At 35.1% G+C, this 16,971-nt stretch overlaps 2 protein-coding genes across 7 annotated transcripts; one reads left to right on the forward strand and one right to left on the reverse strand.

The window, feature by feature from the left end:
• Nucleotides 1-8,055: 8,055 nt before the first annotated feature.
• Nucleotides 8,056-8,850, reverse strand: LOC137817978 (uncharacterized). The gene has a single exon (XM_068621204.1). The coding sequence runs from the start codon at nt 8,848-8,850 to the stop codon at nt 8,056-8,058; it is 795 nt and encodes a 264-aa protein (XP_068477305.1).
• A 3,859-nt stretch (nt 8,851-12,709) lies between these two features.
• Nucleotides 12,710-16,492, forward strand: LOC137818863 (protein-ribulosamine 3-kinase, chloroplastic). 6 transcript variants are annotated; one of them, XR_011082158.1, is made up of 10 exons: nt 12,775-12,884; nt 13,222-13,399; nt 13,602-13,692; nt 13,793-13,867; nt 13,938-14,026; nt 14,131-14,249; nt 15,120-15,260; nt 15,340-15,405; nt 15,749-15,825; nt 16,178-16,492. XR_011082158.1 is itself a non-coding variant. In XM_068622493.1 (9 exons), exons 1-9 carry the CDS (start codon nt 12,797-12,799, stop codon nt 16,322-16,324), a joined length of 987 nt encoding a protein of 328 aa, XP_068478594.1. In that variant the 5' UTR covers nt 12,710-12,796; the 3' UTR covers nt 16,325-16,492. The 6 variants fall into 6 exon arrangements, 5 of the variants coding, with proteins under 5 accessions (XP_068478594.1, XP_068478596.1, XP_068478595.1 ...); XM_068622493.1 differs by lacking the exon at nt 15,340-15,405 and having other exon boundaries at nt 12,710-12,884; nt 13,240-13,399; XM_068622495.1 differs by lacking the exons at nt 15,340-15,405; nt 16,178-16,492 and adding an exon at nt 15,918-16,078 and having other exon boundaries at nt 12,726-12,884; nt 13,240-13,399.
• The last annotated feature ends 479 nt before the right edge of the window (nt 16,493-16,971 follow it).

Here is a 16,971-nt window from a genome sequence, read left to right on the forward strand (position 1 = left end):
ACACCCTGAATCAAAGTCTTCTTCTGCTACTCCTTCTTGTATGAATGATTCGAATGGAGCTCCTACTGTTGATGTTCCTCCAGTATTCGAAAGAATTAAGCTTCCGAAAAATCTTCGTTCAGGTTATCAGTGGGTTAATCCTAAGGTTCAAGAGTTCTTTTCTCGGTACCGCTGCTAGCGAGCTTTGTAGTTTCCTTTCCCATTCTCAGATTTATTATTCTGATATTGAGAATGATATTATTTCTTTTCGGCGTGTTGGGAATGTTGATAACGTTTGCCATAGCCGAGAGGGTGATAGCTATGAATTTTTTTATTTTTATGCTTGTTTTTTTAGAGATCTTCATATTCGATTACCTTTGAACAATTTTCAAATGGGCGTTCTTAATTTTCTTAATATTGCTCCTACCCAGCTTCATCCCAATGGTTGGGCGTCAATGCAAGCTTTTAGTATTTTATGTAAATTATTATCACTTTCTCCTAGCCCCACATCTTTCTTGTACTATTATAGCTCTCGGCCTGGTAAACGACCAGGGTGGTTGTCCCTTATCAGTAAACCTAATATTTGTTTTCTTAAACCCTTTACCTCTTCATATAAGGACTTTAAGGGAGAATTTTTCAAAATTCTAATAGAGCCAGAAGGAAGGGATTATTTTTTAACGAAGATTCTCCAAAGTTTCCTCTATATTGGACGAAAGATCCTTTGAAGTTTAACTTAATGTCTTTTCACTCAATGGATATTGTCAATCGTCATGTTATTGAAGTTTTTGGTCACCTCTCGTACCAGATTCCCACTCGCGCCTTGCTACAATTGTACACTTCATCAAGACCCCGAGAAGATCTTATTGGTACGTGGTTGTTTCACATGTTCTCGCTTTATAGGATGAGATTTTTAACTTTGCTAAATTTTTTATTGATTTTCAGCTTGATGGCGAACACCAATCCGAAAGCTCGATCTTATTTCACAAAGCTTCTCAACAAAGTAGGTGATGTAACCCCTCGGCATGAGAATGTGGTCAATCCTGTGGTGGAAATGGAGATTGTAGAACGTGTTTCACGTGTTGAAGTAGTTGAACCTACGAATGATGCTCATGTTGCTGGTCCTTCGAAGAAGTCTAAGAAACGCGATAGAAGTAGCAAGAGATCTCATTCTTCTTCTCGGCGCCATTGTCATGTTGAAGGTGGTTCAACTGAACCTCTTTCTGAAACAATCTTTGGTGCTTCAACGAAATATGCGAAGTTTGTTCAAACCTCTTTTAGTGAATCGTCTGACAATATGTTGAAAGCTACTGATGCTGCTTCATTGGCGGATTCTATTATTGAATTGTCGAGCAGAAGTATTTTGATTGGGAAAATGATGAAAGCAAAGAATGGAAATTGTGTGTCTTTGGCTGAGTTTGAAAAGTTGAAGAATGATCTTGCTGAAAATAAGGAGAAAATGATCTCTTTATCTTTGCAATTAGAAGAAATGAATATGCAGAAAAATCAACAAGAGATAGAAAAAGAAGATCTTGGAAAGCAAATTTTTGAATTATAGGCTGAGAACTTAAGATCTGGTGAAGAGAACATTCGACTTCTCAATGAAAATCAACTTTTGAGTGAAAAAGTATCGCAGTTATCTTCTGTTAAAGAATCTGACACAAACACCATCAAACTCATGGAGGAAGAGATAAGTCAGATGAAGGTGAATGTTTTTTAAGCCGAAAACTTTACCTTTGAACAGCATAGATTTGGCTTTGATAAGGCTCTTCAACAAGAGAAATATTTTTATAAGATTCCTATTGATGAAGGCAACTTTGATGTTAAGAAGGATTTTTATAATGGTGAATTAATTCCTGCTAATGAGTTTCCTGAAAATGATGCTGAAAACATTAACGTCGAGAGCTAGGTGGATATGGGTTCTCAGTTTTTGTTTATAGCTTCTCGGTTTACTTATTGAGAAGCAAATTTGTTTTGGAATGCTACGATGTTTGATCAATGTATTGATGTTTGCATTCGTAATGTAATTCCTTTTTTGGAACTTATCGTCTCAGTTTTATAAATTTCATTGTTTTCTCTTGTGTTTAAGTTGGTTTTTTGTTACTATAAATATTATTTGAGCTTTCGCTGTTAACTTCTTGATTCTATCCTTCAAGTTATCTGATGGTCTGCTCAATATTTTCTTTCGGTTATAATCATATATTTTGAGAATTTTGTTAACCATTCGGTTTTCTAATCTTGAAAACTTAGCATTTTTTATAATTTTATAGCTTTTGAAAGTTGTCGGTTATAATTATTTTTTATAATAATCATTGGATTTTAACAATTTAGTTATATTTGTTGGCTTTATACTCATATCTTTCGGTTTTAATATTCGGCTTAAAAGATATCTTAATTTATTGCATTTAATATAACATATATGTTTGAGCTCATCTTTCGGTATTGGTGATCATGAGAATTACATTATGGGAAATATTTAATTTGATATATCTTCAAGTGTACCTTTCGGTTCTAAAGCATGAAATCATTGACCATCTTGTAACCTGGACCTTTCGGTTTTTAAGTGTAACACTATTGATTGCTTTCCATGATTTGAGTGATTAATTTTATTTTTCGGTTATAAGCAAATGTTATCAGAGACCTTTCGGTCCTAACCGCTCAGCGCTGATCTTTCGGTTACTTAATTACTTAATTTGAATGCTTGAAACGTTGTCTTTTGGGTACAAATCCTAATTGGATCTTTTGGTTTCTAAAACCTAAAAGCATAAAATTATTAATGAACTCGGAACTGGGATCTTTCGGTTGGGCTTTGGATGTATAACACCAACCTATACATGATTAACGCATCCGGTTCCATGTTTTCGGTTTTAGTTAATAAAATAACATTTGCAGTTTTAACTTTGATTTTATTTTTGCCACTTAGTATAAATTCAGCTTACGTTTTCACCTTTAATGATGATGAGATCGATACTATTATTGGGAAAAAAAGTTGATTTTATACATCTTCAATTAGACCGTTGAATTGTTAAGGCATAAAATTATTAAACCTGAACCCTTTAGTTGTTGAGGTTGAATTGTAAACAGTTTTATGATATTGATACGCGAATGTGTGGTTGGACCTCTTGGTTTTGTAGCAAAACCTCTCGGGTTTTTTACAAGACTTCTCGATTTAGCATGTTTGGAATATATTTTAATGAGTTTAATATAACAAACATGAGAACTATAGATAATATTTTTTCAATTTCTAAATAATTATTAACTACCTTTCGGTTTTTGAATTATGAAATTATTGCTCTGGACCTTGCGGTTTTGAAGGCATAAAACTATTAAGCATGTTAACTTGGACCTTTCGGTTTTTATAAAGAAATATTCTCTCTGGAGGGATTTCACCTGAAATGAAAGCGTCCAAGACTGAGAGAGTTATAAGGCAATATTCTAACGGGAGGGATTTCATCTGAATTGAAAGCATCCAAGATCGAAAGAATTATATATAAATGTTTTTTCGGGAGGGATTTCACCTGAAGTGAAAGCATCCAAGACCGAAAGAGTTATAAGGAAATACTCTCTCGGAAGGGATTTCACCTGAAGTGAAAGCATCCAAGACTGAAAGGATTATAAGGAAATACTCTATGGAGGGATTTCACCTTAAGTGAAAGCATCCAAGACCGAAGGAATTTTTAAGTAGATGTTTTTGCGTGTGGGATTTCACCTAGAAAAAACATCCAAGACCGAAAAATTGAAAGTTAACAAGATGAATTTTGTCACTTGGTAATGCTTCTTCATTAAACGATAAGTATGTACACAAAAGTCTTCTTTTTACATCTTCTATTTTAACTAAAATAGAACTTTAAATGACTTGCATTCCATGTTCTTGGTATCACTTTCTCTTCCAGAGTTTCTAATCTATAGGCTCCATTTTGCAAATTTTCTAGTACCCTGAAAGGACCTTCCCAATTGGATGCTAGCTTTTCATGTCGTGGATCCTTTCGAGCATCAGTTCGCATTCTCCATACCAAATCCCCCTCTTTAAAATCTCTTAATTTTACCTTTGCATTAAACCTCTTCATCGCTCTTCTCTTTACTGCTGTTTCTTTTATTTTTGCTCGTTCTCTAAGTTCTTCAATAAGATCAAGGTCAGTCCGCAAACATTCATTGTTGATATTCCAATCTTCCATTTGCCTTCGTAATGTTGGTTCATTTACTTCTACTGGTAGCATTGCATCTGTTCCATATGTGAGATTAAAGGGTGTTTCACCAGTTGACGTTTGTGGTGTGCATTTATACGCCCATAATACCTCTGGTAACTTCTCGGCCCATAGACCCTTAGCATTTCCTAACCTCTTCTTTAATTGTCCGAGAATAACTTTGTTTGCCGCTTCGGCTTGTCCATTCGTTTGTGGATGTTCAACTGAAGTGGTTGTGGACTTGATCCCCAAATCTGCATAAAATTCCTTAAGTTTTTTGTCAATGAATTGTCGGCCATTGTCAGTAATAATGGTGTGTGGGATTCCAAATCGACATATTATATTTTTTCATACAAACGTTTGAACCTGCTGAGTTGTTATCTTAGTCAATGCTTCTGCTTCTATCCATTTTGTAAAGTAGTCCACAGCTACTATCATGAACTTGGTTTGTCCTCGTCCAAGTGGAAATGGACCAAGTATATCAATTCCCCATTTTGCAAATGGCTAAGGAGAAGTAATTCCTTGCAACTCTTGCGCTGGTATACGATTTAAACTTCCAAACTCTTGACATTTTTTACATGCTTTAACATAAAGTTCACAATCTTCTCGGATTGTTGGCCAATAGTAACCAACTCTGCAGACTTTAGTTGCCATTGTTCGAGCTCCACAATGTAGTCCACAAATTCCTTCATGGAGTTCTTTAATTACATATTCAGCTTGTTCTCTTGACAGACATTTTAACAAAGGCATAGAATATCCTCTTTTGTAAAGTTCATCACCAATTAAAACAAAACTAGCCACTTTCTTTGCCGTTTTTGTATCTGGTTCAACACCTTGTTCTTGGCTCTTTATCACTTCTATATATGTTTTTATCCATTCATCTTTTGACATTGTAATATTGAAGCATTCTTCTAAACTAACTGTTGGATGACTGAGGGTTTGTTGTATGACTGAATTATGTTGCACTTGTCGTTGTTGGCTTGCTAATTTGGATAACGAGTCTGCTTTCATGTTTAATTCTCTCGGAATATATTTCATTTTGGCCTTATTAAAGCATTGCATAATATTTAATATTTTATGATAATATTTCATTAATAATGGATCTTTTACCTGATACTCCCCCTTGCACCTGTCCCACCGAAAGTTGAGAGTCACTTTTGCAAATGACATTTTCGACTCCCATGTCTCTGGCCAATAATAATCCTGCAACAAGAGCTTCATATTAGGCTTGGTTGTTGGATGTTCTGAACTCAAACTTTAATGCCATCTCTACTTGGAAGTTATCTGGTCCTTCAAGTACTATCCATGCTCCGCTTCCTCTTTTGCTTGACGCGCCATCTACATACAATGTCCACTGCTCTTGTTGTGTTGTTGTCAGCATCTGAATAATGAAATCCACCAGGGATTGGGCTTTGATTGGTCCTCTTGGTTCATACTTGATTCCATATTCTGAAAGCTCCATCGACCATGTCACCATTCTACCTGCAAGTTCTGGTTTTCTCAAAATTTTAGATATTGGATAATCTGTCCTCACAATTATCTAATGATTCTGAAAATATGGTCGAAGACGCCTCGCGGCATACACCAGTGTTAAGGCAACTTTTTCAACCTTGGGATATCTGGTTTCGGCATTTTGAAGGGATCTACTTACAAAATATATCGATTTTTGCTCTGGGTTTTCTTGGATCAAGGCAGCTCCTATGGCTTCATTTGAAGTTGCTAGGTAAACTATGATAGGTTGGGTTGACATAGGTTTAACTAAGATTGGTGGTTCGGCCACTATACTTTTGATTTGAGAAAAGGCTTGCTCACATCGCTCATTCCACTCAAAGGTTTCAGATTTTTTTAACAAGTTTACTATCGATTTAGTTTTCTCAGCCAAAATTGGTAGAAATCTTGACAATGAGTTCAACTTCCCCACCAGTCTTTGTACCTCCTTCAAGTTTTTTGGACTTCCCATCTTCATTATTGCTTCGCATTTATCAGGATTTGCCTCAATTCCTCTGTTTGTTAACATGAAGCCCAAAAATTTTCCACCTCTCACACCGAAAACGCACTTTTCTGGATTAAGACGAATATTGTATTTTCTTATTTGTGCAAACACCTCCTCAAGGTCTTCCAAATGTTTATGTACTTTATCTGATTTAACCACCATATCATCGACATAAACCTCCATGTTCTTTCCAATTTTCTCTTTAAACACCTTATCCATCAACCTCTGATAGGTGGCTCTAGCATATTTTAAACCGAAAGGCATGACTTTATAACAATAATTTGCAGTATCTGTGGTGAAAGTTGTTTTTAGGATATCTGGTCCATACATCTGTATTTGATTATACCCTGAATAGGCATCAAGAAAGCTCATCATCTCCTGACCAGACGCTCCATCAACCAATCGGTCTATGTTAGGTAATGGATATGTGTCTTTTGGGCAGGCTTTATTCAGATCTGTGTAATTTGTGCACATTCTCAATTTTCCATTCGGTTTCTTAACAAGTACCACATTAGATAACCATGTAGTATATTGAGCTTCTCGGATGAAACCAGCTTGCATCAATTTCTCAGTTTCCTCAATTGCTGCCTTCCGTCTTTCTTCTCCTAGTTTTCTTCGTTTTTGAGATATCGGCCTTGCTTCTCGGCAAATAGATAACTTGTGACAAATTACCTCTGGATCAATTCCAGGAATATCATATGGTCTCCAAGCAAATAAGTCTTTGTTGTTACGTAACACTGTAATAAGTTTGCTCAATAATTCTTCAGGCATACTTCCACCTATGTAAGTACATTGTCTCTCGTCCTGGCCTAATACCACAGCTGTCGTCTCTTCTTTTGGTTCCAACCTCTCATCATTCAATCTGGGGTCTAGATCCACCATTGCCACCATTTTTTTAATATCTTTATTTTCTTTCAAATTCATCTTTAAACCTGCTGCATAACACTCTCAAGCATCTTTTTGATTGACATAAATTGTTGCTATCTCCCCCTTCTCTGTTGGGAATTTCATGGCTAAGTGCGGTGTTGAGACTATTGCTCCCAACTTATTCAGAGAAGATCGTCCCAACAATACATTGTATGATGTGGAAGCATCCACCACTAAGTACCTGATTTTGATCTTTTTAGTCTTACTGCCTCTTCCGAATGTTGTCATTAAATCTACATATCCTTTTGTGCTAACTCTTTCACCCGAGAAGCCAATGATTTGTTCTCGGAAAGGTACAATATCTTCTTCTCTCAAGTGCAACCTTTTTAAAGTATCCCAAAACAAAATATCAACTGAACTCCCCTGGTCAACCAAGGTTTTCATGACAACATACTCGACTATTTCTACTGTTATCACCATAGGGTCATCATGATCAGGATCAATTTCTTGAAAATCTTCATCTGTAAACAGCACTGGTGGCAAAGTTCTTCTTTTAAAAATATGATTAACGATTCTGATACTTCTCCAGTGTTGTTTTCTTGCTGACGAGGATTCTTTTCCAGAGAAACCACCTGAAATTGTGTATATAAACCCCCTGACCTGCCTTCCCAAACTTCGCTCCCTGCTTCGCCTTACTGACTGTGTGTTTTGATAAACTCTATCACTTCTTCCTTCTGGCCTTCCAACCCTTCTATCATCTCTTTTTTCTACACTTTTATTTTCTCTTCTTTTGAATCTTTCCACCCTTCTCTCTCCGGTCTCTCCCCCTCTCAAACCTCTCCCGGGGCTTAACTTCATTCTTGTATTTCCCCCTCGGATGAAATGTTTCAACTGCCCCACATGGATCAATTCTTCTATTCTGTCTTTCAACCCAATGCATTCTTCTGTATGATGACCATGATTTTTATGATTCTCACAATGCTTGGTGCGATCTGCTCTCTCTGGTGTTCTTGCTTTTCTTGGTGGTGGTATTATTTATGCTGCCATGGCTTCCTGTAAAACTCTTGCTCTGTTTATATTCAAAGGTGTGTATTGTTGGAATTTTCGGCTTCTAAACTCTTCTCGGGCTCTTCTAGCCATAGGTGCACTTTCTCTTTCCATAACCCTTTTCTCACCTCCATCAACCCTCACTTGGTTTCGGAACTCTCTCAGTTCTTCCATCTGCATAAATTTTGATGCTCGTTGCCTTAGTTCATCCAGATTAGTCGCGGGTTTTTTGCAAAGGCTATCGGCAAATGGTCCCGATTTTAGTGTTATTATCATATGATGCATGGTAACCTCTGGGCTGAGATTTCGAATCCCCAAGGTGACCTTTCCAAAGCGTTCCATGAACATTCTCAACGACTCTCCCTTCTCTTGTCTTATGTTTACCAAGGCAATTGATGTTAAATGATGAGGGCGACTAGTTGCAAACTGAGCACCAAACTTTTCCACCAATGTATCGAAACAATCGACGCTCAAAGGTGGGAGGCGTGTGAACCAACTCAATGCTGCTCCTTTCAGGGTCGTAGGGAACACTCTACACATAACAACATCATTCCACGTATATAAGTTGATCTGAGTGGTATATATTGCAATATGTTCATCAGGGTCTGTACTTCCGTCATATTTGTCAATGGTCAAATTTTTCCAATTGTCAGGTAATGGAGTATTATTAACTATAACATCATAGAACGGATGCTTTCTGGAAGATGCTCCTGCAAAAAACTCCAGAGTTTTCAAGCAATCTTCTCTTAGTTTGGGAACTTTCGTTGTGATGCAGCCTTTCATTCATTTGTGCTCTAGGCTGAATGATTTCGAAGGATGAATTCAAAATTGTTTCCTCTTGTAATTTTCTCCTGATATGAGCATTTGATGCACCACATCAGACAAGGAATATTCATCTTCATTAACGCTAATATGGTATCAGAGCTCTTCATTTTGCGCTTCTCTCTGATCTTTATTTCCCCCCTTTGTTGTTCTTGATTATCTTTTTTTTTTCTCTTTCAAAATCTTTATTGGGTTTAAAAATCTCTTAGGCAATGTTTAATGAAAACCCTAGTCTTAATAGTAGTCACACCATTACATGCAATTTTTGTGGTAAATATGGTCATACTGAGGTTGTTTGTTTTTGCAAAGTGGGTTTTCCTTCTAGTAATGTTAAAACCTCAAAGTTTTCTTCTACTAGAAAAGTCTGCACTTTTTGTAATCGTCTTGGCCACATTGTCGACACCTGTTATAAAAAGCATGGGTTCCCTCCTGGCTACAAATTCACCAATTAGACATCCCAAGCCAATAATATGATTACTACTGACACTTTTTCTGAGCTTTTTTCTAAAGAACAAGATATAAAGAGGATTCAACTTACATCACAGCAGTGTCAATTCCTTACCAACATTTTGCGTCAGCAAAACCTTGAGGATCCTGCCTCTCACACTCAAATTAATCAAGTTGGCACCTTCTCTGCGGATGAAATCCCCAATACTGAGCATTCTTCAACAGGTAAGTTTCTCTCTTCACTATCTGCTATTAAAGAATCTTGGATTATTGATTCTGGTGTCACGGATCATGTTTGTCACAATTTGAACTGGCTTGTACCTTATCACTACCTTACCTGCTTCTAGTCGTTCTAAACCGCATTGTTTTGCTCTTTTTATTAATTGTAATATCACAGACAAAACATTGTGGCATTATAAACTACGACACCCTTCACTTGAAAGATTACATGTCTTAAGCAAACAATACTCTTTTATTACTGTTGATACTCGTCATGTATGTGACACTTGTAGTCGTGCAAAATAGAGAAAACTTCCTTTCACTTTAAGTAATACTGTTACCTCTGCTATTTTTAATCTTGTACACTTTGATATTTGGGGACCATGTTCCATAATCTCTATGCAAGGTTTTCGTTATTTCTTGACTATTGTTGATGATAACTCGCGTTATACTTGGGTTATTATGCTGCATAACAAATCTGAAGTGCATCAGCACATCATTGACTTCACTGTTTTCGTTAAAAATCATTTCAAAACTAATATCAAAACGATTCGTACTGACAATGATGTTGAGTTTGCTATGTCAAATTTTTATGCTTCAAAGGGAATTATACATCAAAAATCTTGTGTTGAAACACCACAACAAAATGGCATTGTAGAACGTAAACATCAACACATACTAAATGTAACCCAAGGTTTACTTTTTCAAGCAAATCTTCCTCCTATTTTTTGGGAATTTGCTGTAAATCATGATGTTTTCTTAATAAATGTTATTCCTACTCAATTACTTAATAACATCACTCCTCATGAAAAGTTGTTTGGAAAACCATATGACATTTCCTTTCTAAAAGTGTTTGGTTGTCTCTGTTATGCTAATATCATTACTGCACATAGGAAAAAATTAGATGATAAATCTATCAAAGGTATTTTTCTTGGCTTCCCGTAAAATACAAAAGGTTATATTATCTTAAATTTAAAGTTTCATAGCATAGAGATATCAAGACATGTAATCTTTCATGAAAACCACTTTCCATATAAATTGGACTGTGGCTTGCCCAAGGACCCTAACACTTTATCTCTCCCTATTTCTAACGCATATAATTCTGCTTTTGATTTTTTTTTCTAATACTGCACCTCCTGCCGAGCCATGTGCTTCTACTCCTGCACCCAATATTGTCCCTCCATCAGCCTCATTATCCTCTGATCTTCCAACAAATAGTGTCTCTGCTCCTGCATCCAACATTGCACCTCCACCAGAATTATCACCGTCTGCATCTCCAGGAAGCAACTCACCCCAATTTCCAAGAAGATCAGCTCATCCTCCCCGACAACCTACCTATCTTGCGGATTTCCACACTGCAACCAACACTGTAAGTAGTAGATATCCTTATCTTCCAATTTTAGAAATGTTATTTCCTCTATCAATTCTCATCCTGAACCTCGGACATATAACGAAGCCTCCAAACATGCTTCTTACCCCTCTCCCTCTAGGAAAGAAAACTATTGGTTGTAAATGAGTATATAAAATCAAATACCATTCTAATGGCACTGTTGAGCGCCACAAAGCTAGAGATGTTGCCAAAGGGTTCACCCAACTTGAAGGACTTGATTTCTTAGACACTTTTGCTTCTGTTGCTAAACTCACTACCCTCCGCCTTCTCCTTGCTATTGCCACTACCAAAAATTGGATTTTAAAACAACTTGATGTCAATAATGCCTTTCTTCATGGTGATCTCCTTGAAGAGGTATACATGATCCCTCCATCTGGCCTCTCTCTTCCTTCTCCCCAGCATGTTTGCAAGCTTCAACGGTCTTTGTATGGCCTTCGTCAAGCTGGTCGCCAATGGTACGCCAAACTTTCTACTTTTCTTTTATCAAATAATTACTCTATTTCTGCTACTGATCATTCTCTTTTTCTTAAATATAATAACGATAAACTCACTGTTATTCTTGTTTATGTTGATGATTTGCTCTTAACTGGCGATGACACGGAGGAAATCAATACAATTATTGCATCCCTTCACCATCACTTCAAGATAAAAAATTTAGGCCATTTCACTTACTTTGTGGGATTGGAAATTGCTCGCAACAGTTCTGGTCTTCATTTAAGTCAACGCAAGTATACTTTTGATCTTCTTCACGAAACTGGCATGCTTGACTCTGCACCTGTGGCCACTCCTATGACTCATACCTCCCGTCTCTCTCCCGATCAAGGCTCCCCTCTTGATGCTGATGCAACTTCTCAATACAGAAGATGTTAGAATATATGGCTTTAAACTAGAGGAGGGGTGAATTGTTTAAAGAGAGTTTTCAAAAACTTTTCAGCCTTGAATGAAATTACTTCAAGAAAACCTTGATTAAGAAATTAGTTTTTCAAAACATAAAGCAAAAGGCACAACACTAGTAAAAACAATCGGTTGTTTATAACAGTTAACAAATATCAAACAAAGTGTATATTTTTTTTTTATCAACAAACAAAGTGTATCATTAAAAAATATATCAAATAAGTATTTCTCTCTTAAGTAACAATAGAGAATTCATGTTTTTCTTTTTCTATTTCTTAAACCATACTTTATAAATAATTACCCTAGTTAACTATATATATATATATATGAGAATTTTGCCAAAGACACTAAATAATAATATGTGTTGGTTATCGTTGTCTATGAAATTCCTAGTGCAAAGAAGGTAATGAAATCCATAAATCACAAAAACATAAGTATTGAGCATCACTAAGTAAGTCGTACTAATTAAAGGGGGGAAATTGTATTTATATATCAAAACACTAAAAAATAAAATTGTATTTATATTATGATTCTAAAATTTAAAAAGTATTTTTTAAGTTTGAAAATATATTTTAAGTATTTCGAATTCTATAATTTAAAGGATAATAATATATTAATAATTCCAAATTTATATACAATCACTTTACAACTTATTATTATCTAAACTCATATAATCAGTATAACTCTCAAATTAATTGTGAAAGTATCATTTCCTAATTTAAAATATATTTTGAATCTAGAAAAAATTTTAAACTCTAGAATTAATCGTATTCTGAATTTTAAATTTCAAAATTTTAGAATTCAGAAAAAGAGTTCACTGGTATCAATAAAAAAAATTGAATAAAAGTACAAAGTTGTCATTTCACATGTGGGAGTGCAGAAAAAAACTTGGAGGTGCAGCAAGAAATTAGCTTGGTCGTATAAAGAAGAAGAAAGAGTGAGGAAGTAGATAGGAGAATGAGAGTCATGTCCTCTTCTACATGCTTCACTTCACTTCCTCCATTTTTTCCATCTTCTCTCACCAAAACCACTAAACCATCACCAAGTACGTCTACTCTGTGACTTCAATGCATTCTAATTTCATTTATTCGCCAACACTTTGTCAATCAAAATCATTTTCTGGAATGTTCATGCATGCGTAGCAACTCACAGTTTTTTCTATTACACGCAATTTCCCTTTTGAAATTATCTTTTTTTCAGTTCATATTGTAATTGTGAGAAGGATATGCATGGAAACTGAAGAAAGTTCAATTTTTTTAACAAATTATAATAACCGTATGACAACTTCTTTTGCCATGATTTTTTTGTGCAAAAATTGTATTATGTAATTTAATTGAGAAATATATCACTTGATGAAAGATAACTGTGGTTTGGTTTCTAAGTTTATAGTTGTTTGTTAGAGTTCAGCATGAGCATGAGTGAGGATCCGGTTCGTGAGTGGATTCTTTCAGAAGGGAAAGCTACAAAGATAACCAAAATTAGCCCTGTTGGTGGTGGTTGTATCAATCTTGCTAGTCGCTATGATACCGATGCTGGTTCCTTCTTTGTTAAAACAAACAGGTATGGCAGATGGAGATTGGACCTTCTGTTTTTGGTTTTGTGGTTAGGTTAATGAGTTGTGCCTTATGATTTCATTTTTTGTTTTGAATGTGTTGTGTTGTGTTGTGTTGTTTCAATTATCTTGGATTGGAGCAAAAGCTTCACTCCTTGCTTGTTATATGTGACAAGTTCTATGTGATTGAAAGTTGAAACTCTATATCAGGAGTATTGGATCATCCATGTTTGAAGCCGAGGCTCTCGGTTTAGAAGCTATGTATGAAACCGGGACTATCTGTGTACCTAAGCCCTATAAGGTGTGAATACTTAACATTTTTCTGTGACTGCTAATGTTTAGTATTTATATCTGTATAATGCTGGAGCAAACTTGAGTTGACTTGTTGCTAGGAGTTGTAGTTTGGACCTCTACCTAATGGTGGTTCTTTCATCATCATGGAATTCATACAATTTGGTGCATCTAGAGGCTATCAGGTGAGAAACCTGGAAATTGCTGCCTATTAGAAGAGTGTATGCTCCTTAATCGTAATTTGGTGCTTGTTAGTCTGAACTAGGGAAGAAGCTTGCTGAAATGCATAAAGCTGGAAAGTCCAGTAAAGGCTATGGTTTCGACGTTGATAACACCATTGGCAGGTTTAACGCACCTTCTTCATGAAAATGATCATTGTTACCATTTATCAGTTATCATCTTTTGTTTGTTATTGATTTCTTGGTATGTAATGTATTTTGTGCTGTAGCACTCCACAAATAAACACCTGGTCATCAGATTGGATTCAATTTTATGGAGAGCATAGATTGGGTTACCAGTTGAAGTTATTATTGGACCGATTCGGTGACAGAGCCATTTACGAAAAAGGTCAATTTGTTCTGATACTAATGTTCTTCCCACTAATTAATTTTAGCTGTGCATCCATACACTTGTGAGTCAGTCTCTTTAGACAAGTTTTTCCTTATCTTCTTCTAGGAAGAAAGAGAAGAAGAAAATAAATTTGACTTAGCTAAAATTAGTTTATGCACACATTTAAAAAAACAGAGAAATATATGAGAGAACTTATTAGTAACATTTTGTTCCAGGAGGGAATTGAATTCCATGAGTACACATAAAACTTTTAACCACTACACCAACAAAGTTAATGAGAAAACTTATGCAAATTAATTCATGCAAGTGTGAAGAAGCTAATTTTCATTTTTTCTTATTTTTCTTTAAAAAGGAGCTTAGAGAGAAACTTATCCAAATAGGTTCATATTCAGAGCGAAAAAAACAAGTAGGTCAATAGAACTTGAACAGACATGAAAGGTACACTAACTTCATTGAAAAAGGGTGAATAGGAAGCTTTCTTTTTTTGTGGATAGTTGTATATATTTTGACCTTTCATTTAGTGACCATTTCCTGTTTTGACCATTCTTCTTGGTGTAACCGTAGAACAAATGTCAGAGAATCTAAGTAAGAGTGTAGTACCTTGAGGGAAGAAAATTTTCAAGGTATTCTAAACATTTAATTTAATCTAGAATGTAAATCTCGAGTAAGAAATATATTTATCGGAAAAATACTACATAAGAAAGTAAGTACAACTAAGCACTATTAGCTATGTTACTCAAACTTGCCATTTGTTCATTATTGCATTTCATTACAATTTTGATTCTTTACTCGTATTAACATATAATGTTCTCTTTGTATTGAAACTCCCAAAATGACACCATACATATTGCTTGACTTGTTCTATAGGACAGAGACTAGTGAAAAGCATGGGACGCCTTTTTGCCAATGTGGTGATAGAACCATGCTTGCTACATGGAGACCTCTGGAGTGGAAACATTAGCTCTAACAGAAATGGAGAGCCTGTCATATTGGACCCAGCATGTTATTGTAAGTCAAGCATTTACAGAAAGATGTTGTATGACAGCTAAAGTTTGGAACCAGATTAACAGTTGAAATTCGTTGTCAGGTTTAATTTAACTCACAACAACAAAAGACTTGTACCATAGGAACACACACAAGCAGAAAGGCAAAAGTAAGAGGGTCTAGTTTGAATTCAGAAAATTGTGACTTTTGATATATGCGGCTCACAATATAATTGCCTGTCAAAATAGTTGAAATAAATTATAAATTGCTGAAGAGTAGACTTCTAAATGAGTTGTAATCCCATGTCTCTCGGTGAACTTTTTCAAAGCCATTTTATTACTGTACGTGGCCCAAAATTTTAGCCTAATTTAAATATTTTATCAAACACATTTTGGAAGACCTTTGTTGAGTTAAGGATGGGAAGTTGGAAGCACAGCTGAATTAAGTTGCATCTCCAGAATTATTAAAAAAAAAGGGCTGACAGTTATGGCTACTGTTGTCTTATTATGCAGATGGACACAGTGAAGCAGAATTCGGCATGTCTTGGTGTGCAGGCTTTGGAGGCTCATTCTATGATTCTTATTTTAAGGTAACACTGTTTACTGATATATGGTATAAATGATTCATAATTATCTTACACCACATTTTCTCTCATTGTGGATTTCTTTCTGTTTTTCTCAGTCCAACCAAATTGCGTTTTGTCAATTAACATCTATCAAAAAGTTAGTTATCTGGTTCTTTTGTGAACTTTCCCTTAGTAAAGAGAATATGTTTTTAGCTTTTCAATCAAACTAGTTTCTATCTCGATATAATTGCCATGTTTCAAATGAACACGATCTTGGTATTGGGTTGGCATGTGAAATGTTGGTTGCATAACAATATTTTTCTACTCTGTCAAAAAGCAACATTTTTCTGATAACATTTTTAAATGATATCTTCAGGTGATGCCTAAACAACCAGGCTTTGAGGAGAGGAGAGACCTTTATATGCTGTATCACTATTTAAATCATTATAATCTCTTTGGTTCTGGATATCGATCATCTGCCATGTCTATAATTGATGATTATCTTGCATTTTTAAGTGCTTAGGATTAATTGGTGCCTAAATAAGTGTTTTAATTAATGATTTAAATCATTATTATCTTGCACTTTTAATGTACAACCTCAAGGTTATGTTTGAATGAGGTTGAAGATTTGTCTACATTACATTTCCTCCAACCACCTCATTCAATGAAATGGAGACATTCATGTATTGTATATTCCATGTCTTTCTTTTATGTCTCTCGGTCCTTGATTCTGTAGTATCTTGTTATTAAATAATCAAAGTTTTATTGCCACACACCTTCTACTCAATCCAAAAATATTATATATATTTTCTAATATGAAAATATAGTTCTGGAAAGGATATTTTGGATTAATCAGTAGACTTTCATTACCTAAGACAATATTTATAAGCTTTCAGAAACAACAAATTCGTATTTCGGATATTCAACATATTTTGAAAGGATGAGATTTTTTTTATTTAAATAATGAACAATAATATTTTAGTAAATGCTAGTAAATAACATCACAATGTCATGCTATAAAGAAAATGTATAAAAACAAAATGAACAAAACCTATGTAATGGTGAGTCTAAATGTTTACTAGGCCTTTGAATTCTAGTGGTGTTACATCATTTAACTAACAAATTTCTTGAAACATTCTTCATTAATTTCAGAAAGGATTATTTTATTAA

The sequence above is a fragment of the Phaseolus vulgaris genome, chromosome 10 (genome assembly GCF_000499845.2).
Source record: "Phaseolus vulgaris cultivar G19833 chromosome 10, P. vulgaris v2.0, whole genome shotgun sequence".
In the NCBI taxonomy this organism is placed as follows: Eukaryota; Viridiplantae; Streptophyta; class Magnoliopsida; order Fabales; family Fabaceae; genus Phaseolus; species Phaseolus vulgaris.

What these genes read in the sequence shown, in the direction of transcription:
- LOC137817978 (XM_068621204.1), bottom strand. Translation starts at nt 8,850, where the DNA reads ATGAAAGGCTGCATCACAACGAAAGTTCCCAAACTAAGAGAAGATTGC.
- LOC137818863 (XM_068622492.1), top strand. Translation starts at nt 12,797, where the DNA reads ATGAGAGTCATGTCCTCTTCTACATGCTTCACTTCACTTCCTCCATTT. An exon ending in GTGCATCTAGAGGCTATCAG is followed by an intron (nt 13,868 to 13,937) that starts GTGAGAAACCTG and finishes GGTGCTTGTTAG; the next exon opens with TCTGAACTAGGGAAGAAGCT. An exon ending in CAGAGCCATTTACGAAAAAG is followed by an intron (nt 14,250 to 15,119) that starts GTCAATTTGTTC and finishes CTTGTTCTATAG; the next exon opens with GACAGAGACTAGTGAAAAGC.